This window comes from Numida meleagris, chromosome 5, assembly GCF_002078875.1.
Source record: "Numida meleagris isolate 19003 breed g44 Domestic line chromosome 5, NumMel1.0, whole genome shotgun sequence".
NCBI classification, from domain to species: Eukaryota; Metazoa; Chordata; class Aves; order Galliformes; family Numididae; genus Numida; species Numida meleagris.
The window spans coordinates 45,728,791-45,752,332 of record NC_034413.1 but is presented as its reverse complement, the minus strand read 5'-3'; the positions used below and the strand labels follow the sequence as shown (position 1 = coordinate 45,752,332).

General features: G+C 38.0%; 1 protein-coding gene and 1 long non-coding RNA gene across 2 annotated transcripts in view; one reads left to right on the top strand and one right to left on the bottom strand.

Moving 5' to 3' along the window:
- Positions 1–23,542, bottom strand: part of BMPR2 (bone morphogenetic protein receptor type 2) — a 99,645-nt gene that overhangs the window by 6,825 nt on the left and 69,278 nt on the right. The window contains exons 4-12 of the mRNA XM_021399684.1: positions 17,862–17,972; positions 17,274–17,365; positions 15,107–15,337; positions 10,838–10,952; positions 9,067–9,227; positions 7,388–7,535; positions 6,266–6,402; positions 2,646–2,818; positions 262–1,541 (exon numbers count right to left, since the gene is read on the bottom strand). Coding sequence (XP_021255359.1) covers positions 262–1,541; positions 2,646–2,818; positions 6,266–6,402; positions 7,388–7,535; positions 9,067–9,227; positions 10,838–10,952; positions 15,107–15,337; positions 17,274–17,365; positions 17,862–17,972 — 2,448 coding nt within the window. The remainder of the gene's footprint in view (positions 1–261; positions 1,542–2,645; positions 2,819–6,265; positions 6,403–7,387; positions 7,536–9,066; positions 9,228–10,837; positions 10,953–15,106; positions 15,338–17,273; positions 17,366–17,861; positions 17,973–23,542) is intronic.
- LOC110400092 lies at positions 17,938–21,449 on the top strand. The gene is made up of 2 exons (XR_002439621.1): positions 17,938–18,215; positions 19,173–21,449. It is a non-coding gene; the product is annotated as an uncharacterized LOC110400092 (long non-coding RNA).

The window sequence follows — 23,542 nt, the reverse complement described above, 5'->3', positions numbered from 1 at the left end:
ATATAGAATAGAAAGGGACAGATTTTTTCCATGTATGTGGAAGGAAGATAGCGACCTAAAACATTCTGGAGCTGATGAGGACAGAACACAGGACTTTATTGAGAAGACTGAAATCGTTCTGATAGAAATTGAATTTATGAGATTAGTAGGCACACTTAGAGGAGTGAAAGGGGACACAGAAGTATTTTCAAGCAGATATACATAGTTATTCAGCAAAAAAAATGTGTCAGGGAAACTTGTTCAAGTTCTGCAGGCACTTACACTGCATACTACTGCTATCCAAACTATTTGTGGCAGATAGATCCAGCGAATTAGGCCTCTGTGCTCTTCTAGTCTGAGTCTGCCCAGGATTTCTGGCCACATTCTGGATACTGAGTGTAGCTGTGTCTTGCACTGGACACGAATTACTGTTATTGTTATTAACATTTGTTCGGCCATTATCAAGTTGTCGCTCTCTCCTGTCTACTAGGCGGTCCAGAACACCTTCATCATGGCCAACCTGCTGCTCCCGCCTCAACAAGGGCTCATGCTCATCTGGGCTTGAATTAATATTCAGCCGACTATCCTCTCCACTGAACTGGTTCTGAAGCATTTCCTGGGCCCTCTGTGCTGCTGAACTGGCTGCCTGGCCAGACGACACAGCACCATTGGCATACTGGGTTGTGCCAGCATGAGAGTTTATGCTGTGGGTTCTACCAGCCACTCCGTTCATGGTAACGGTCACCACATGAGGTTCTGCAGCATTGATTGTGTTCATCTTGGCAACACCTGTTTCAACTTGCTTCAAGTTTGATTTGTGCTTGCCACCAAATTTTAACCGTGGCTCCTTTGTTGAATTTTTGGTGTTTAGAGGAAGGCTAGTAGGCCTCTTCGGAAGGTTCTGTTGCTTGGGTAAAGGATAGACCTGAGCAGATGGGACGTCTGGAATCAAACATGCTTGACCATTGCTAGCTTGCGTGAAATCCTGTTGTCCTGTCACCTCTACTGCAAGTTTTATCAGTGGATAAAGCAAACTGGAACTAGTGCTGCTGAGTGGATCTGGTCCACTAAACTGCTTAAGTGAATGTTCCATCAGATTCTCATCAGAACTTTCTTTCAGGTTCTTATCTACTTCTTTTGGATCCAGTTTATTTGTCTCTAAATCCTCCTCTGTTAGCTGCAGACAAACCGGCGTGGGCCCACCTGGCTGCATGACGTTTGTAGTATGTAAGTTTGTTTCATCTGAATAAGGTATTTCAGATATGGTGGTCATGCCAGTGCTAGGAGTGAGGCCAGTTGTATTGGTGGTAGTAGTATTGGTGGACAAACTGGTGACACTTGTCTCAGGACTAGGGATGCGAGCTTGTGCTTGTTGTCTCTCATAGTTAATGGAGTTTCTATTCTTTTCCCCTGAAGTCAGCGGTGTAGTGGACATTGAATGTTCAGATGAAATGTTCTTCACTATGCTGTCAGTGTGGTGGATTGAATCTTCAATGTAGGAAGAAGAAGAATAATCTGGATATGGCCTTATCTTCGACACGCGTCTATGATGTGACAGGTTCCTTTAAGAAAAAATAAGTGATATTAAGATCACATATGTTAATATTTCCATATATTATAAAGCCTCTAATTTAAGAGAGCTGAATGTCTATTTCTTTTCATGCATAAACTAAGGACAGATACAGTAAAAAACTGAGATCCTCTTCGAAAAATCCTGGGAAGGAGAACTTCATTTTACTAGGACAGCAGTTTTGCCGTGAATGTTATTTACACAAGTAAATCATATAACAGTAATTTCCTTCTATTTGTCCAATACTTGTATTTGTACAGTTCACTGCTAAGGTACCGCTCTAGTTGCAGACAAGTGATGCTGAAAAAGGGAAACAAGAACTATATACAAGAGCATAGGATGGAGAAAGTGATGCTAGGAAAGAGTCACAAGATCCTACGCCATGTAAAACATATAATAAGTTTAACAATTGAGGTATTCCATGCTTTAAATAGAAATTTTTCTATGACAAACTCTACCAACACTGCCCTTCTCTCAAATCCAGATCTCTGGTGTGTACTATTTAAGCACTGATGTCAGTTCTGCAAATTCTCACTCTTGTACTGTTTATAAGCTGAGAAGGGGTGTGGACATCACCTCTCTCACTGGGTCAGAATAACAATGACTTTAACAAGGGCTCAGTATTTCTTAAACTGAATAGGTATAAATTTGAGTCTTGGTGATTTCCTCAACTCTTACTGCCTGAACACTCATATATTTAAAATGTTCTGCGAAAAGTTAATTTCAATGCATCATTTAGAAAAGATTCCTTAAACAAAATTCATAGTCACTTCATGTCTTTGTAAGCTTGTTTGGATAGTTTGTCTAAACTCAGTTTAAAAGGCCTCACTGTGATAGAAACAGCTGCTTACATACAAGGTGTCTGAATTCTGGTGATTGTAAGAATCCAAAGCTGTAAAAATGTTTATTTTGTGGATTCATGCAATATAAAACAATCAGGATCATATACAAAACCCATATACAGACTAGCTCCCATAACACATCTGCTTCACAGGCACAGAAGCATTAAGTGGATGGTGCACTCTAGGTTCCTTCCTGGAGTGAGCTAAGCACTGGATATTCATTGCCAACTAAAATTGCTTTTTTCTCTTCTTACCGCTCATTTTGCATGGCAGTTGACATTGGATTGACTGTTGGACTAACTGATTTATTTCTCTCCCAAATCATCATGAGTTCTGCCATTCTCTCCTCCGCACACTGGGCAGTTAATCGAGCTTCAGCATCTTGATCCCAACAGTCTTCAATTGTTTCTTTAAGTGACCTCACAGCCTGCCAGGAGACAGAAAAAACAAAACCAGTTTTTCTTAAATTATTTTCCCTTTATATTGTGCTTTTAATTTACTGTTCTATGACAGCATTCTGCACAGATGAAAATAGTCACAAGTTGGTGAGAAAAAGAAATGGAAGATATATAACACAATTTTGTTCAGTGCTAGTTTACACTAGTAACAACAATGGTGCAGGACTAATATTATCATACCTCATAAACTCAGACTGGAAAGATAATTATTTAGGAAAAAATAGAGCTGTTCATGCAAACTTCAGCCTGCCCTTGCTGATGTACACGTGCTCATTCTACCTGCTTTATGAAAGCCGTGTAGAAAGGACTGATGATGGCTCTGGAAACCTTGTCTTTGCTGTCCTCACAATTCAGCTAGTGGTCCCTGTTTTGCTGCCCTGCACTGTATGCAATTGACACAGCCTTGCCCCGTTCTTTGGGCTTCTCTTCTTCCATCCACTCCTGTAACATTCAAATACCTCATAAATATCAGTGAATTTGTTTGCACTATGGGAGGAGATTATTGATGCCCTTGTTTAACAGATGGAGAAATGGAAACAGACGCTTCCCTGAGATCGCACTGTGGGGTGAATGGGGCACTCAGGATTAGAGCTCAAGACCATCAAATCATGCTGCCATATGGTCAAAGACCTGGAGAGGAGACAACTTAAATTATGAGCACTGAACATTTCTACTTCTACAGCACCCTGCACACAGAAAACAGGCAGCCATTTATGGGCCCCTGCTGCCCATCGATGGCCCACAGTTTGCCAGAACATCTCACATCTCAGCCCAGCTTTAATCTCTCCCGCACCAGTGACTGTGAACAGTCCCAGCTGGGCACTGAAGCATTCAGTGGGGCCTGCTGATTGTTTCTGTGCCAGAACCGCCTTGTTCGCTTCTGGCAGGAAAAGCCAGGAGTAGCTCTGCCTGCTAGTGAAGAGCTCCTCGCCCACAGAGCAGGTTCCTGGCATCACTTGCATCTGGCAAGTCACTGCTGCTCAGTGATGCAGCTATGGCTGCACAGGTGGGGATGAGCTCCCACACAAGGAAATCTTTTATCTCCCTTCCCATAATCAGAGAGGCTAAGCAGCTAAACCACTTGCAGCTGAGGGACACGAGTCTAAAAACATCATCAGGGACAATGTCAGGATAGAGTACTGGATATGTTTTCTCTACGAGAATAAAAGGCTTCATTCAGTTTTTAGTATTTAAGTTAGTCGCAATCTAGTTGCATCTTTAAGTTAGTGAACACCTGAATCTCCTATCTTGCCCCTATGTAAAGCTCTCCCCTACAGGTTTCACCAGCTGTAAATGTAATCATTACTAAATTTACTAGTCTCTCTTCGAGCAAATCTTTTTCTTTCCGTGTTTTAAGGATATTGAAAGGAATACAGTGATGATAGTACAGATAGTTAACAAGACTGAACTTCTAAAGCTTCACATTTATCATAATAATCTATTTTCTATTAATTTCAGGTTCAAAGGGATCTACTCAAAAATCCACCATTGAGAAATCCTACAATTCATAAAAAAGATGAAAGGTAGCAAGTTGCATTATTCTTATTTTACTAATATCCTTCCATCTTGACCTTTGAAATCAAGCTTAGTCCCTAGTTTGGGCTTGGCAAGTGAAATAGAAACGCTGGTAACATCCCAACTCAGTTTATAGCCCTAAGATTATTTTACGCACATCATCTGCTCAGATCGTTGATTCATGCTGTGAAAAACAATACCACTAATCAAAGTCTATATTGTAACATGTGTTCAAGAAACAGACCGAGACTGCACAGGTAATTGTAAAATGAGGATTCCACATCTTTAGAATGGCTTAATTATGTGACCTAGACAATTTGTTTTTTATTTGTATTTCTAAAAGGAAAAGAGAAAATACATTTCTTTAATATATCAATACGCACAGAAGTGTTTTAATCCAACACGTCAGCATAACTTTAAATATTGGAGAGAAGTGTTTTATCTCATGTGTAAGATACAGGAGGTAAGGACTTGGGTCCAGGATGAGATTATTTTACTAAGACATCTCTTCTGGAGTGTTTACTGAGATGTTATCCTAGACTAGCACGGGGTGGAGTGTTTTTTTTGTTTTGTTTTTGTTTTTGTTTTTTTGTTTTTTTGTTGTTTTTTTTTTTACTATCTATGAGAGAACTACAGGTTACTGTTTTTTTCTTCTTCTCTCTTAAAGTGATGATACACATCCATCCTTAAAGCTGAACATCATTTTGTTATTATTTCAGATTGTTGAAAAAATGTTAGTGACAGCACAAAGAATGTGTTAAACAGTCTAAATATGGGGATCATTATTAGGTCAGTGTCTACTAATACTGGAGTCTATCAATTTATAAGAACGCAACTGGCATTTAAAATGGTAGGACACAAGTCAAAACAAACCTTAAATTGCTTGTATTTCAACTGTCTTCAAAAACAGCTATCAAGATTAGGTTCTTCCAACACCACATTTGCCAACGTGGCTGTAGTTAAAACAGTTGCTGCTTGATTTCCCATACAATTTGGGAGTGGATTTTTATTTATAGCTTTTGTTAAGACTGGCCCAAACTGCGCAGTAAGGAAAGCTCTCTATGAAGCTCCCAACTCAGTTACAACATGTTTTATAGCACTGTTAATACCAGAGGCTATGCTCCTCTCTGAAAATGGTTTCATACATATTTACAAGTACCAGCAGAGATGAGGCCTTAGGCTCCCCCATTATCTGCGCAGCAGCTACATACTTATCAACTAGCAAAGTCTCTGAAGATTAAAAGGCATAATTTCAGAAAGTGAATTCCTAAAACCACCTTTTAGATGAGTCAAATATGTGAATTACCATACTTGCTTAAATAAGCCATCATATTATCAGGTGGAACCCAGAGACTGTTGACATTTTGCTTTGCTTGTAATAAAAGAAACAACTCCCACTACGCTAAGGGGAGTTGCATTACCTCACCTTTGCTGCAGATGAAAGCAAGCACACAGACTCTTACCAGAGTTCAGCTGACTTGCAGTAACTTGTCAGCCTGCAGCAGCAAGCAAGGCTCTAAGCCGCAGCAATGCTAATTCAAAACAACAAACAGCATTACTCTGCTTATACTTTTGCAAATAAAAATTGTAGATCAAATGAAGCCACATAAAATTTTGAATGTAGTTATAATGAAACAATTGCTATAAACTGTAGCCACTGCAAATTCTGGGGACTATACTTCTTCAGAAACAGTTTATTACAATGCTTACGAAATTTCAGAATTGGAGGATTATATTTTGCCAACTGTTTAAGTGCATTACTAGTCTACGATTTCAAAAGGCAGAAAAAATCAGCATCCAGAGAATATACGGGCACTTGATACAAATGCAAAAATTGCTTTTAAGAAATTATACCACTGTACAGCTGGCTCAATCATATCTTAGTACTTATTCTATCTCACCAGGCTGTTCTCTTTCCACGCTTCTGGGAATTTTGGTCTTTGCTTTTCCCTGGACACCAAGACTTGCATATCCTCAAAAGTGGGATGGTTTCCGACTTCTGTCTGGAAAGCCATCTGGTACTCTGGCACAGATTCCCCTGTTAGCAAAAGAAAGAATGAACAAAATCACAGATTTGGGGGGAAAAAAAAAAAAGGCAGGGCAAGGGCTTTCAAGTGATGAAAGGTAGCATCAAAGCCGTTCCCTATCAAGATATTCTGACTCCACCCTCAAACCCACACTCTTACGCTTCCCTCCCTCTCCCCAAAAAAGAGGAATTAACTGCAAATGAATTAAGTCTTGTTTGAAAACTTCTCAAAACATCTTCAAATTTTACTGACTGAGGGGCACCTTCAGAACGTCCTGGAGCCTGGGGATGACACCTAATGTCTGTGAAATGTCAACAACTAAGCATACTTCGTCTGGGAGGAAATCCAAACAGATTACAAGTCCCTGCATGTACTGTGCAGCTGTTTAACAACAGAGGGAATACTGCACGTCAGATTTACTCTATATGCTATAGCTCAGGAAGAAGATGGAGGTCACTATACTTTCTCGTGTTCTAACAGTTTATTTCCTCTAGTTTTATTTTACAAGACTGATGTTGCCTGAATTTTTCAAGTCACTATCATAAATAAAAGTATGAAAGGCTAAATACCATATTATATTATGACACTTTTCCATCCCTTTGTTCACGAGGAAGGTCTAAAAGACACTTTGGGCACTATATCAGGTCTAAGTACCGAAAGTATTGCCTTTGCCATCAATCCAACTCTCAACGTTCATGAGCTCTGGACAATAATAATAGTGCTCAAACAGCACTGCTATGTGGCCTGCAAAATGCTTTAACGGGCAATCAGAAGTCTGTCAGCGTGACCCACACTTCACACACCAACACAGTATATTGTTAACAATAACCATCTCAAACGCTAGATGGCACCGGCTTAACAGCAAAAAACAAATGATACATTATTTCCCTTCTTCACTTTAAAAACTATGACTACCAACTAACATTAGTTGCTGATCTTTCTTCCATCATTGTTTCTAGAGTCTAGTTCTAAAAGAACTAGAGTTCTTTTAGTTACCTGGGAAGAGGTCTGTACATCTCATAAATATCTCCCAGTAGATGAGGCCTAGTGCATACATATCTACTTGTTTCAAAGCAGATTCACAGTCCCTTAAGTTCACTGCTCCTTCAAGCACTTCTGGGGCCATATAGCGGATCGTACCGACCTGGAAAGGCAAAATCAAAGCTTTAAATCAAGAAGTAACTTCCAAATTCAATTTGATTATAAAAGTTTTGAGTTCTTTTTCTTTTTTTTGTGCATGCACATTGGTTTTTTGGTTTTCAATATATTTCAATGTTTTCTAGAAGCTAAGATGGAAAATGCAGTTCTCCCCTAATCAATGCCCTCAGCTGCTACTCTTATCAGTGGCCTAGTCTTAATAAAAACTTATGTTAGATTAGAGCAGTCATTCATCAGTCCTTATAGGACAGTATTTTGTCAAAGGACTACTGCACATCCCTGCATTTTAAACGGTGGTTTCCCCATTCCTTTGTTCAGTGAGAGGAGATCTAAAAAAAAAAAAAAACCAAACAAAAAAAACTTGTGCACTAGGTATTACTACTGTAACACTTGCTTTCTAAAGGATGCTGATTAGCACTGTGAAATATTCTGTGAATGAATTGTAAAGTTTCACTGTAAAAGCACAGATGCCAAATATCCTGAGGCAGTAGGAGACTTTCAGTCTTTGTTTAAACTATTATTTGAGTAGCCTACATTCAGATGTCAGCGCATTTATGCTTATTAAAAAAAAAATAGAAAAAGCGAGGACTTTCTGAATCATTGCATCACAGAAAACAAAGCTTAAGAAATCAGTTTCCTCTTTCTGCCCAGAAACTATTCTAACCCATTCCTAGCAGATATTTTTCCAATGTGTTCCTTAAAATCACAGAAGGATGCAAATTCTATAGTCTTCTCTGGCAGCCCCTGACTTCTGCAGATTAGAAAGGTTTCTTCAAAACAAACCTAAACTTTCCCACATACAAAATAATCCCATTACCTTTCTTCCTATCCAAACTGAATGCAAACAGTTTGTTCCCTTCTCCTTGCAGCATTTGTTTACATATTTGAAGACTTGCCTCCATCTTTACCTCACTAGACTAAACAACTCTAATTATTTCAATCTTTTCTCATAGGTTACTCTTTCAAGCTTCCCCCATTATTCTGTCCCACTTTGTTCTCAATTGCTCCACGCCTTTCTACAAACATTTATTTTCCCTGTTGCATCTACTTAAAGTCCATCAAATTACAGATGACACACGGAGAAATAAGTGGTTGTAGGACGTGGAAGGGGAGGGGAAAAAAAAGAAGAAAAAAAGAAGAAATATCTAATTACCTCAATTTCCAAAGACTCTCTGGGCTTAAGTAATGTTTGCAGTACAAGACTCATGCAGCTTGCACCCACATCTTTGTAACCTCTGCAACCATACCCACCTTGCATATACCATCTCTCATGTGCAAAGCTTCCTCCTCCAGGGCTCCCAGTCTATCACCTTTCAAAATGCTAGGTACGAATGTTCTGACAATGAAAATTTGTCTCATCCTGTCAATGTTTCAGCCACTTCTACCCCTACTGCAGCAATTCCCCATCAAAAGAATTGTACCACCATAATATTCATCTTATAACAACTGTTTCTCAATGTTACTCCCATACTAATTTGTCTTCCTTTATATGCTGGCTTATCTTTATTTGTACTTACCTCACTAATGGCTGCATTATCTTCCTCACCTGGGCGCACCAATCTGTTTCCAGTTAACTTCATGGAGAGCCCAAAATCGCTAATTACACATGTTCCATCGTTCTTTACCAGTACATTGCGGCTGTTCAAGTCACGATGGGATATTGCAGGCTTGTAATGGTCTATTTGGACATATGAAAGTGCTTGTTATTATTTGAGCAGTTCTACTGTTTGGCAGAATGAGAGAGCCTCATTAAGTCTGCTCACCTATTACAAACAGAAAATCAACTTATCTTGTAGAAAGCTAATATATTTGCTTCTTTATAATGAGCTCTGCAGTATGCTATCTATAGAAAACTGACTGGCATTCATAGCTTCACTGCCTTTATACATTATACTGGGTTACCATTACATGCAGTTTTAGTGTTTGCCAATAAGCTTCTTTCCAAAGGATACTGCAGCATGATTTTGGCAGGGAAGACATTATGTACTTAAGCACAGACCTGCTGCCACAGCCCTGACAGCCATTCCAAATGTTCTCTCTCATATCCACAGTCCTCTGTTAAGAGCAATACCAGCTACTTAAATTATAATTGGGATTGGCACCTATTCAGAAGATATGTAGACAATATTATTCCAGAGAATCTGTACATGTTATTCCTGCGAGGGATTTGATCTTTTCCAGAGAGTAATCTCAGTTGTTCCTCATTCATACGCAGTTTGTTTAGTGAAACAGCCAGCACTACAGAACCAGTTATGCTATGCAGTTTATTCTACTCCATGGCTTCCTTCCTAGCTTATACAGTTCAGTCTACGGCTGTCTCTCCTTCATGATGGAAGGTTTGCACATTTTCTGGCTGCTCATGGACGCACTTATCTGCACATTTCTAAACGATGACATTAAGATGATAGCTGCAGTTTCAGTCACGCATAGGAATACCAATTTAGGTATTTTCAGCCTTGCACTTTTAATGGTATTGTCAGTTTTCATTCTTTTGTAGAGCTAGTGCTTAACATTTGAGATATATGGTTTAGGACTTTACTCTCAACATTAGCACCTTCATGTAGAATTAATACTGCCATCCTTTCATTTATTGCCAAAAAGCTAATGCTTCAGTGCCAGGCCACATTCTGCAGCCAGTTATAGCACAGAATACCTGTTATATAATTGTGATACTTCACTGGCTGGAATGCTGGGTTGAAGCAAACAAGCAGAGATAAAATAGATATATCAACATGTTGTCAGATCCAGTGCTCTAATAAATCACTAAAACTCCAGCAATATCATTTGTATACAGAGAAGAATGGGGCCTCACCCTTCAACCAAAACCAAGAGATACGATAAAACTACAGTGGAGTTAAGAAATGTAACTATTTTTCACGTATACAGTTCACACACAAACTAAAAAATGCTTTGCTGGTATGTGTTGGAACTGCAGTAAACAAACAGAACGCTCCATCTGCTTGGTCTCTATTGGACAGAAACCCAGTGCTTCAGGTCTTCAGTAATCTGTTGCCATGATACAGCAGCACTGTACAGCTCTGCCTCCTCCTCTTGTTTGTCTCTGGGACACTGCTGGCTCTTATTCCGTTTTCATGCAAGCACCACTGGCGCAGCCCACAACAGGGATTTGTTCAAAAGGAAAAACATATCAGAAGTTGTGAGGAATCTGTATTTGATTAATGATTTCCTACTCATTGTACTGTCAAAAATGAAAAAGAAAGGCAGTGATCTTCTACCTGACAGAAATGGCAACACCTTGAACACTCCAACATCCCTTCTTGGCCTTACCTCCTCGAGGTAGCTCCGTGTGCAGGTACGCCAAGCCCCTGGTTATAGAATGTGCCAACCGGCAAGAGCTCACCCAGTCACTTGTGTGGAGACTCAGATATTTGCACAGTGAACCCTACCAAAAATGAAACAACAAATACAAGATTAATATAATTACCAACTTGCAAAATGAATAATTGAGTCAAAATCTTGAAGAAGGATAGTTTTATCCATTGCTTCTGAAAGTCACAATCCTGCAACTGCTTCAGTGTTTTCTCAGATGTTATAAAACACAAGATTGGATCAAAGTTCCATTAATTTTTAGTGGTGCCATTCAGTTTATGTAGGGAAACTGAAAAGAAAATGTAACGTACACTGCATAATAATTGAGGTTGCCTTTAATGAGTAAAGTATTATAAAACAAAAGCAAACTACTCATTTCTTTTATTCTTAAAAAGTTCTTACTGAACAACAGAAGGAGAAAGGCACCTGCAGACATAACAGCTGGGGTTACTAATTAGTGGACTTTGAACCTTCAGCATTAACAGAAGAACACTGAACATCTCTCACTGGCATCTCACCTGCTGTGATTAGTTCAGTCACTGAAACAAAAAAGCCCAAAGAAGGCTCAGAACAAAAGTGAGCCAACATACACTGAAGAAATGGGGAAAAAGAATTTCACACTTTTTTTTTTTAAAGATAATTTAAATGTGAATAAAATGCCGGTTTCTTTTTTTTCATTTTTTAAAAAGAAATAATTATAATGTGCAGTGAAATCTTAAAAACAAAGAAAGAGTGTCAACTGTGACAGTGAAATATTCTAGAAACAGACAAAATGACAAAAGGGACATCCTACGACTATGATGTCTTTGAGTATTTTTATGCACAGTCCTCAGTAACAATATCCTCAGTTTAAACAAAGCAAATCCCCAAGCATAAAGAACAAGAGGTCCAGCCTTCTCTGCATACGTATTATAAAGGTTATTTATGACTACCACCTTTTTCCTGTTTAAATTTTTAATCATAAAGATGCACTAACATGTAACATCTTACTATCATAGCTGCAAATAAACACCTGATTGACACACCAGTTAAGTAACATTTGGTTAAAAAATGACAGCCAGTATTTGCCATTTGAGTCCATTTGGAATCAGTATTCAGGTATGTAATACATTCGCAGTTCAGATGGATGCACATGGATACCAACATTTAAAATGACTGAAGACTTCAAAATTTTTATTAATCCAATGCTAAAACTAAAAGCCAATTACTGACACTCCTTAATAAAATTACAAAAGTCTTACAGCTTTTCAGATGTAGACTGTATGGAATAAGGAATCCATATACAGATAACCTCCTTGGTGAAAACAGACCAAACATCACTACACACTTTTAAACTTGGATGAAAATTTTTTTTTTTAATTGTTTAAAGTACTGTCATAGGAACTTCAAATAGATTTTGGTAACAGCAACCTGAGAATTCATCTACAAGTGAATTAAAAGCTACAAATGATAAGGAAAATGTGAAATTATATATAAGTACAAGGACTGCTACTAGCTTCCTTTCCCTGTCAGTTCTTCTGTAGAAATAAACCCCAAATCCAAAACAAGGGGTTCACAAAAATTCTTGTCACTATGCCAGGCCTAAATCTCAGGCATAGTCTTCTCTTTACTCAAGTCCACATGTGATAAAGCAACGTTGTAGAATATGAAATACACAGATAAAATGGTTTATCTATAGACTTAAATTATATGAAGGTAGACTGCATGGTCCAATGTGGATCATGTATCCTCTTCTGATGTATAAATCTCCACTTTATCCTTTATTCCAGCCCATTCTAATGGAGGCAACAAGACCGTTGTTGTGGCCTAACTGGTAAACACCATATAAAGATCTCAAAGCTTTCTAACTACTGTGTATTTTTAAGCTGGCTGAGAGTTATGATTTTAGGCTCTTAGTGAAGTTCAGTATAAATGACAACCAGGAAAAGCTTTAGTCAAGGTTTTGAAAGGGAGATTTGTTCTCGAGATCATTCTTTTTAGAGTCATGAGTTTAAGCATTAAATTGAGGAAATCTCTTTTGATTATGACTTTTGATAAAATTGATGGTTTTGTTCTGACAACCATAAAACTCCACTGTGTTTTACAACAATTTTTCAATTGTTTTAAAAAAGACACAAATGTTTGAGCACCAGGGGCACAATTCCATGACTATTATCTATGTCATGCTGTGTCATCCCTTGCAATTTATGCACTGCTCATTTACCTGCCGTATCTCATACCAGCATCACAACAGTGTGTTGATCAGTCAACACACATATCCCTCTTCTTATTACTTGCTCCCATACATTCATCTGTCTGGTGTTCAGATAATATTGTCATTTGGTTTAATTTAATCTGTCTTGCTTTCACCCAAGCAACACCAAAAACAATTTTCTATGTGAAAATGTTCTATTTTGTGTGTTTCTACTTCTAAGAACGGAATTTTTTCCCAGAAAAATGATGTTTTGGATGGGGAGTATTTCAGCTGCACATTTTGCTTGGGTTGCCTCTTATTGAAGCAAGTTTTATGACTACAGTTTGAATGGTGCCATTCCCTTCTAGTAGGGCTTCCACAGCAGGGTTCCTTCCCTGCTGTTAACTCAGCATACAGTGGAACATCTGCTCACTGAATTAAGGACCATACTGTGCATTAATTACACCTGCTGTGCACTTTTTCCAATGACTTCCAAACCACCAGTGGATTGATTTCAGGCTAATATTGCTGTTTTCAATACCATATTGGGAAAGAATCCGATAATATGATGTTGTAAGCCTCATCTGTGCATTCAAGCAGATCGTTAACAGATCCTGTTTATAGAAGACAAAACAATTTCCAATCAAATTATGTGTCAACTAAAAATCTTTCATTCAAGAAAACAGCAAAACCAGATCACCTGTTAAGACAATTATGCTGTGCCCTCTCAGGAACAGAATACTTTCTTGACTTCACTTAACTTAGTTGAAAGTAAGCCTGCTCTGTCCCAGTAGGCTATACATATGGTATAGACACAGCTGAGCTTTCCTAGAGTCATTTCTCATCTCTGCAATCTCTTATTCGATTTTCAGTTCTTACAAACTGACAGAATCAAGTGTGTTCTCAGTTTAAGAGTTTCAGTCAGGACACTCCTCCTATATTTGTGAAATGATATGCTGCCTTCTTAAATGTGCATATATATTTAGATATTTATGTACATGTATGCATTTAACTTTCAACACGAACACACACATAGAACCTGAAACATCTTAAGGCAGAAGCCATCTTTACTGCTATTTACTGCTGTTCTGTTTCTTTTTGCTACTTAATAAGCAGCTTTCGTCTTACTACCCCCATAGCAAATCAACCTACAGTCATCACCTTTACACTCTGGAATAGATACAGTGGCTTTGTTTACTTGAGACCAAAACGCTCACTAAAATATGATTTAATTGAGCAGTTAAAGTCCTTTTCTACACAACAGGAAAGTGCCTCATATATGTTACATTTTATGATTTTTCATTATAAGCAGCTCACATTTTACGTTGAACATTTTTAATACATTTTTGTTCTGTGTACACATACATGCACACACGCACACACACAGAGTACTCAGAACTCAGATCAATGAGTTTGAGGGATGTAGCGCACACTTAGCTCAGGAGAACTGAAGATACGGTTCTGCAAAGTAACTCTGCTTTAAGACTTCTTCAGTATCATCAATACATAGTATAACAAAACAAACAGGGTATGCCACAGGAAGCTTTAAAGAAGGTAGCAGTATAAGAACACCTCACAATTTATGGTGCCACAAGCAACAACACTGGAGCCTTATCTTTTGTTGTAGAAAACCCCTGCTATTTACAGCTACTGAGTAAGGTTGCAATGATCTTGGTATTAAAAACATTGCACCTCCATCAAGTAGTTTTAAGTTTATTAACTATTTTTTAAGTAAAAACAATTCTTCAAATACTGCCCTCGATTATTCCACAGTTGATTAAAAAAACGCAATATAGTCAAGAGCAAAATATTACAGCCAAGAATTTGTATGACTACATTTGGTAGCAGTAACTGGGTAACCTTAAAGAGTATTACAGGAAACCATACTATGGTTCATTAAAATTGTACCTTATATGGATCATTTTTCCATTACACCAGTCAAAGGTGACTACTGTGCAAGAAAAACTGAATCAGCAGAGACCGAAGTACATCCATTTTATGTGGCTATTCTTAGGAATCTAAACAAATCCAATTGATTTCTCTGAAGCACTTACATTGGGATAATATTCCATCACCAATAAATATTCCATACGCCCATCTGCAGTGAACCTCTCATCTCCCACAATGAAGCGGGCAATGTTGTCATGTTCCATCAGTGGAATCCTGTAAATATTCCTCTCATTAACGAAGTTTTGACGATTGGCAAAAGAAAATACTTTCACAGCAACGGGGCGTTCATCTAGGGAGCCTTTATACACAGCTCCGTATCGTCCCCGGCCAATCAACTGCAAAAAAAAAGTAAATAATTAGTTCACTCAATAACAAGTAAAGGCAAAATCAGAATTTTCACTCAACAAAGATTACATACCAACTTTTATACACAATTACACTGTAGGAAATAACAAATGTTTTGTACTGAAGACCAGAACTAGAATACTGTCATAAAAGCTATTCTGAAGCTGGAAATCCTAGGATAAGCCCACTTAGATCTGTATTACTAAATTGACCTATAGTCTGTATACCCATTAAATAAGTAGTAGATAACCTATTCAGCTGTTTTATATAGAACATCAATAAATCCATGTGCTTTATGCTGATAATTCTCGTATTAAACTTTTGACTATTAAACATTTACAGCTTTTACGTGATCAATTTTAATTAACTCCAGCTATACATTTTAGGTTTAGGATAGCTTTACAAGCCATGCATATTAGGTTAATAATGACTCTACATGCATTTGCAGTGCAAAACAGATTCTAAAGGAGATAAATGTGTTTTAATAAGAAGGGAAAATCAATTCTGTGCTACCTGTAAATTTTTATTCTAGCTCCCACAATGGTAGACTGTCTTCACAGAAAAGCCTTTTCCATCTCCATGGCAACTGAAGAAAGATGAGATCTCTGCTCTAAACCAGAACACTGGACCACTTCAGGAAGAATCCTAGTTTCTAAAGCTCAAAACACTAACTACATAAGAATTTAAGTCTATTGCATTAAAATAGTTTACAGGCAGACTTGAATGTGAAAGTGTAAGGTTTTCACAGACAAGTATCTCTTCACTTTTACAAATAGTTACAAATGGAAGAGGAGGGGAAAGCAGAAGGGATTATAAAGTAATGGTTCTAAAAATGATAATACTGTCTAACAGGAAGTATCATTTAACAGATAATACTTTCAATTTCTCAGTCCTCCAATGTCAGAGTCCTTGTAGTGGTCTGCAAAGTGGCAGTCAGTCAGTTCAAGGTACAAACATACAATATGTTCACATCTCTACCAGAGATGTGAAAAAGCAAACACAGGTTGAGACAGTTTGTTCTGTGACACCCTATAGCTGGAAGCGAGGTGTCAACTCCTTAATGTTTGAGAAAGAAGACAGAAGACCCTGTAGTAGATCACTCCAACAAAGTTGATGCTTTTTCCAAGACTATCTATCAGTATGAGTGATTTCTTCTGAGGCTTTACACACTTGTACAGTACATGCCTTTGTACTCTTGTGAACTCTGCCTCCAGTACTTTTCTTGTTGTTGGCAGAGGCCACCCAAGTTTCTTTGCAGGTTAGTTTCCTTTCCCCATTGCCCAGAGCACACTACAGTGAGGATGCCATGGCTGCAGCCAGCATCTCTAATTGTGATTTCTGATAGGCAACATGAAGAAAAGTACACCTCCCAATTTCTTTCACAATTTTTTTTTTCTTAGCAAAAAGCTTTTACACATTCCATGCAAGTTCCACTAAGTATACCAATTGAAAGCATAATATTTTTTAGGTTTCTGATGGTGCATCTAACACCAAGCTCAGTGGAAGGTTCTAGTTGGTCCCTAGTTGCCATGGAGATAGAGAGTACTCCACTGTGATTAATGACAATACATAAAACCACTACTATGGAAATACACAGCCCTACCTGCATTAAATTCTATACTCCAATAGGTGTTACTAAAGCATTTCAAGTGAATACTGTAGGATATTTTACTTAAAGTGATCAGAGTTGAGTAAAAAAAAAAAAAAAAGAGTTTTGATGCAGTGCTGAAATACAGAACATTTAAATTCCCTTCACCCCCATTGATCACTTTCCAGTGTTTAGTATTTTCTTTTCAAGATAGAACGTGTACTAGCTAATACAATACTGCTAACAAAACCAGGCAAAATGTAACTGCTATAACGTGTTGATTTTTTTTCTTACATTGAAAAAAAAAAAAAAAGATTAAGAAACGGTAGAACATTTACCTCCAGTAACTTAAGATTGTCCAGATCCAATGAGGGCTCTGATGCTGCTGCCTCCATCATGTTCATGCTGTGCAATCCTTGTTTACGGTCTCCTGTACAGAAAGGGATGGGAAGGGAATCAGACACTTTCTGTTTTCATACCATAACTGTAAGTGAAAATGCAACTTACCTTGGACTTGGCACTAACAAATAGTGTAGGTAAATAAAAAGGAATCCTCGAAATTCTTCCGAGTTAGTAAAATCAGCAGAGAAGGTGCTGATTGCTACAAACCTAAAGCAACTTGCTACACAGCTGTTTTGATAATTGAATGTCACCAGCAGAAACTGTAAGGCATGTTCACAACAACACTTGTGTTGAGTAGGGAATACGTTGAGGAAAAGCAGACCCCAAAATGCCAACTTGGATAAAAACTCATAAGTCTCTCTGAACTGTTATGAAAGGGATATCATCAGAAAGTGACAGAGAGGAGAAGGGGAGCATCTCTCTTACAAATATGTAAGAGAGACTAGGGGAGAAGACAAAACATAAGCGTTATTTTGAGAAACAGTCTGAAGAACAATATTAAAAAAAATAGAGTCAAACTCTACCTGCAAGCATTCTGTATCCAAAGAACAGAGCAGCAATCAAGACAGCTAGTACAGACACAGATGCAAGGGCAATAACTATCGTCTCATCTCGATGAAAAGAATGAGAAGAATCTGAAAGAAAACAAGATGAAGATTCTAATTGTAAATTTGAAAAAGTCAGGTCCATAAAAACATGTTATTACAATGAGAATAAAACCATGTTCTGGATTATAAGACATTGTACTAAACTCTTTTTCCTCTTAAAAATCAAAGGATGACAGGGGAGCTGATCATCTCAAGCCCAGCTGATCTGCAGCTTTCCCTACTCCTTCACTGCCATCAAAAGGCACCAGAGAAAGGCACTGGAACCTGAAAGTGAGTCTCCTTTTTATGTGGGAGCATAAAAGGCATCCAAGGCCAAACTGATGCATTCCTGCTCGGCTAACAATGTCTTAATCAAGTTTCCTCTTACGAATCAGGTTAAGATTACAAGCCTTTTTTTAATTATTATTCTACCACTAGAATGAAAATCTCAGAAAAAAGTAAAATATAAAAAAATGGTTAATAATGTTGCCATGTGATGAATAATTAATGTTTTGTATTCAAACATCTATACATATGTTAGATGAAAGATCTTTCGTGCCAATACTTCAAAGTACTTCTGTTTTTTTCTGATTTGTGTCAGTGGTTAGATCACTTTTAGCATGATTCTCACTATGGAAACCAGACAGACATCTCCAAAAACAACAGCAGAATACTGAACAACCTGAAACAACAGTAAAACACTGAAAATTACACGTCTAGTTTTACTTAGCCTTTTTTTTTTTTTTTAAACGAATATCAAATTTGATTAAAATGCATCTCACTATTTTTTGAGGGAGCCGTAAAGAGTTTTAACGTAAACATTTGTTATTGTCTTCAATGGTTACCTTAGGTGCTACTCCACATCAGATCCCAGTTTTGATTCTTTCAGGCATGTAAATATTCAGCCACTTTAACACAGAAATTTCTTACTGCAGATATTCCTCTGATGTCAGAATCACTGGAATGTGGCATTACAAGACTTGATTTACCTTGGCTTTAAAATCAAGCTTGTGAACTATGTTTAAACTTGTCTTATACACTGCTAAAAGTACTCCTCAAAAGACTCATAACGAGACCTAACTATTCTAAAACCACAAAATATATAATGCACACAAGGCTTAAACATTGGGTAAATTCTTAGGTGAGACTGAAATAAAATTTATCTCAGTCTACACTAGCTGAATAAACAGACAAATTCACTGCTTAAACTGCATTTACAGGAAGTTAAAGACGATTAATTTATTCCAGTTCCCAGCATGGATGAACATCGGAGAAACAGACGAGGAAAGAAATCAAGTGTGAAAGACATCAGCTTCCATTTTTACAAAATTGTAATGGTAAACAGAACTACTAAAAAGTTGGTGAAACAAACAAAACAAAACAAAAAAACCAAAGAGAATTTAGGATGTGAGGTAATTACCTGGAAAATTACCCCTCAGAAATAACATGCAGCACATATCAGAGAAACCCTTCAGATAAGAGGGAGCTCATGGTAATCATGACACTATCAAACTTCAAATTGTTCTGTTTAAAGAAAAACCATCACTACTGGTTTTGGTGAAACAGGGTTTCACCAGGAGAATAAACTATTGCCACAGAGCGCTGCATTACACAATAGTAGTTGAGATTTCTATCATTTGGAGATTAAAAAACTGAGGTTCCAGTTTTCACCTAGATTATGAATTTAAACTACGAACCTATAAACACCCAGTCATACACTTTATATTTAAAAAATGCAACATAAAGGAACCTTATATCACACAAAGCGATATACATTTTCTTACACTTATATAGTATTTTATAACTGTTGGCAGGAAAATCATAATTTTAACTATTCTATTTTTATGAATGGAATAGCTTAATCAATTTTTTTTCTTATCTATAGAAATACAGACACACACACATATATATTTTCATATACATATTATTGTTTGGTTTCTTTTCCATCAGTTCAAGAAGATGCTTGACACCATCTTAACACCAAGAAAATGCAGGTTTTGAGGGACTGAGCTTCCTGCTATAACCTCTGCTTTAGTAGACCACACAACCAGCGTGTAGCCATTTACAGCCTCCCTATTGCCCTACATACAGTAGTTGTTTCCACTGCTGTTTCCCAAAAATTATCTAATGCCCAAGTCCAATTGCTCCAGTCTTGCTACTCTTACAATCCAAGGCCTGACAGCACACCTCTGTCCACGCTGGGCACCATCCTGCCACCCTCCTGTCTTCTGGAACAGGATTTTGCTGTTCCTCCGCTCCTAGCACAGGCCAGAGAAGGCCATCCTGAGCTGCCCTGACTACTTAGAGACTGGCAGCATGTGTACACTGGCTTTCTCCCATTAGAAGCATGTGAGCAAATATATTATGGGGCCTGCCAGCAACAAAAAATCCCAAATAACAAAGTTTAATGGAAATCAGTAGTAGAAAAACATGTTGAGAAAAAGGATCATTACATTCTTGTTCCTTGATGGAACCATTCCCTCTGGAGACTATTTATCCTCAGTGGTATCTCTGCATTTGCCAAATAACTGTAAAGAACTTTCCTGCTGTTCCACCGGAAAATAAACTTCTTTTTAAAGTTGTTTCTTAACAAAACATAAAATTGGCTTATCCTGAACCAATTTTTCCTTCTTATAAACATTTTAAAACAATGTTGTCAACTATTCAGATAGTCACAGTCAGTCCTACAGCAGGAATTACTACTGCCAGACCGTCAGACAACTTTTATAAATTGAAGAATAGATAACTTCCTAATGAGGGTAACCAAACATTTCAGTAGTCTAGCAATGTACAGTTCAAATTAATATGGGTGGGTAAAGCACTGCTTTGAACATGCATAACTGCTGTTCAATAATCTGATTTGATCTTTTGGGATCATCATCAGTATTTTGGTATTTCTTCAGTAACAAACAGAAGGAACTGCATGGACTGTTTTACACTACCTTCAAATTTCAGACAAGAACATTGATACCCCAGTATTATTCCCAAGCCACTGTATCGCATAAAAACGATGAGCTGCAGTCTTTGGGAAATGTAATGATTGCTGAGTTGATTACTGAGCCAAAGTCTAGCCACACTTGTACACAGAAGATAACAGCAAAGCTCCCTCAAGTTTATGTTCTGTAAGCAGAGGTTAGCAAAAAGAAGATTTGCTTCTTCCATGGTGAAATTTTTATTTCTACTCAGCAGAGATAAAGAAAAGAATTCCTACTTCAGCTTCCCAACCTAAAACAGAACAGCTCAAAACAAGAAATTAAGTCACCAAAAGCTGTTGTAAGGCCCAAGACACCATCAGAGCCAACCTGTTTGGGTGGGAAAAGGGAGAACATGGCTACTGACTCTTCAAGCAGCAGCTAAAAGAAACAAAGGATAACCTATGCCTGTGCCATTTCGGAGGCATCTGGCACTTCCGCCTTGAAACAATTCTACCAGTAATTCTGATGTAATATTTTCTGAAGTCCACCAATTACATCACAAAGAAATATCATGACAAATAGTATCAGCAGCCTTAAAAAAAAAAAAAAAGCAGCAGCAGAAGTGATTAAAATAGAGATGCCCTCGTCCTGGCTGGGGAGCAGCTGGTAACCCGCAGAGCGCTGCTCCCAGCAGCATGCTGACCCCGTCAGCAGCACAGAGCTTGTTTCTGTGTTCCAAACCCCAAGTACAACGGACCCTGTGTAGGGAGAGAATTTTGTCAAAGGCACTCACAAATTAGGCATTTCAGAGCAATGCTTCCAGTGCTCAGTCAGAAGCAAGTCATCAGACTGAACCTGCCCTGTACTTCTAATACTCCCTACGCGCATTGCTACCACAGTAGGCTTTTCTCTTTCCTCCTCTAAGACATCTCTGCCATAATAGTTGCCAAACACTGCTACAATATCTTTGGTAAACTAGATTTTAAAATTAAGCTTCCATAGTGTCACACACAATTTTCCTACTGCTGCTTTACTAGCTTTCCTCAGAAATGACAGTGAAAGAAAAATGCAGACGGTGCTAATGACATCATGAAGAATAATATTTTTCCTTCCGATTAATTTTTCCACTATAAACATAAGCTCATACTATTAATTAGTGCTGAAGTATTGCAATCCATGTCTATGGTTGAAAAAGCTTCTTCTTTTATTTTTCTGTAATTTAACTTTCAAAAATGAAATCCTCTTTTGCATGTTTTCTGTTTCCATATTTTAAAAATCAGCTTTTATCCAAAGAACCATTTGAGAAAAAAAGGAAACTGGGACAAAACCAGGTAACAATGGCAAATGGCAAAAGAGTCTCTAAACGTTACAGCACTCTTCCTTTGGAGCCAGAAGGAAGATGCAGGATTCCTGTGCCCTCCCTTCCCATCAGCAAACACCATGACACCTCTGGCCATCTGCCCCTCACTGCCCTTGCCCCCAGTGCATCTTCCCTCCAGATAAATAGATTGGATGTATGGAAGAAGTTTTTTTTACACAAAAGGTAGTGAGACAATGGAACAGGGTGCCCGGAGAGGTGGTGGATGCCCCATTCCTGCAGACACAGGGCTCTGAGCAACCTGATGTAGCTGTAGGTGTTCCTGTGCATTGCAGGGGAGTTGGACCAGATGGCCTTTAAGGGGCCCTTCAAACAATTCAATGCTTCTATGATAAAGCCTCAGCTACCCACCACCACCTACGTTACTGTCAGTTCAAGAGCCGAAGTCCATGCTGTGAAGGTAAAACATTCCAGTCTTGGCTGAGAGACCATGGAAACCCACACAGAATTGCCACATTTTCCAATTCACAGTGCATCAGACAGTTGACTATTAGTCAAAGTGCAAGGTATTGAGTGGGAAATCAGGAGGAGAAAGCACCAAAGCTCCTACAGCACTATAGCCCAAGTGCTCACTGTCGCTGCCTGCAAGGTCTTCATCACCTGGGCATCAAACCTGGGACACAGCAGAGATCGCTGTTAGGATGAGAAATCTTAAGGAAGTTATGAGAACAGCGAGTGTTTGCCATGTTAAAAAACTAGGAATCCCACGGGGCAATATTTGGTTATGTAAATAAGACTGAATCACAACATAAAGACAAACAAGGACGTCCTTAGAACAATGAAAGTGATTATGTTGTTTCCTACTTTTTAAAAGATTGAATATGAAACCCTAGACTTTGAAATTTCTGAATGTTAAGTATAGAGGTACACACACGTACACTCTATATAAGTATGTACATATGTAGAATGAAAACAACCCTGAAGACCTACAGGAATTTGTATTCTGATAACCATATTTCAGAAATGGTGGTGGCCACATAATACAGGATATTCACACGTGAAAGCAATTTCTGCCAGACTCATGTATTGCTATTAAAGTTTTTCATTCAAATTTTTAGAAATCAGCTGCCCGCTTTTCAAGTAAATCCCTCACAGCTGTGTACTTGTCACACAGTAGTAAATAAATCTAGAAAATACATGTGTGTGTTTAAGTTTAGATAAGTATCATATAACAGCATGTTAGAGAAACACTACAAGTACCGTCTATAATGAAAACCAGTTTTTAAAAATTTACCTGTGTTCCCACAGAATTTCTGGTATCAACATGTTGCAGAGGCCAAGCAGCATTCCAGCTGGTACCAAAATATTAAACTACCTTATCACCA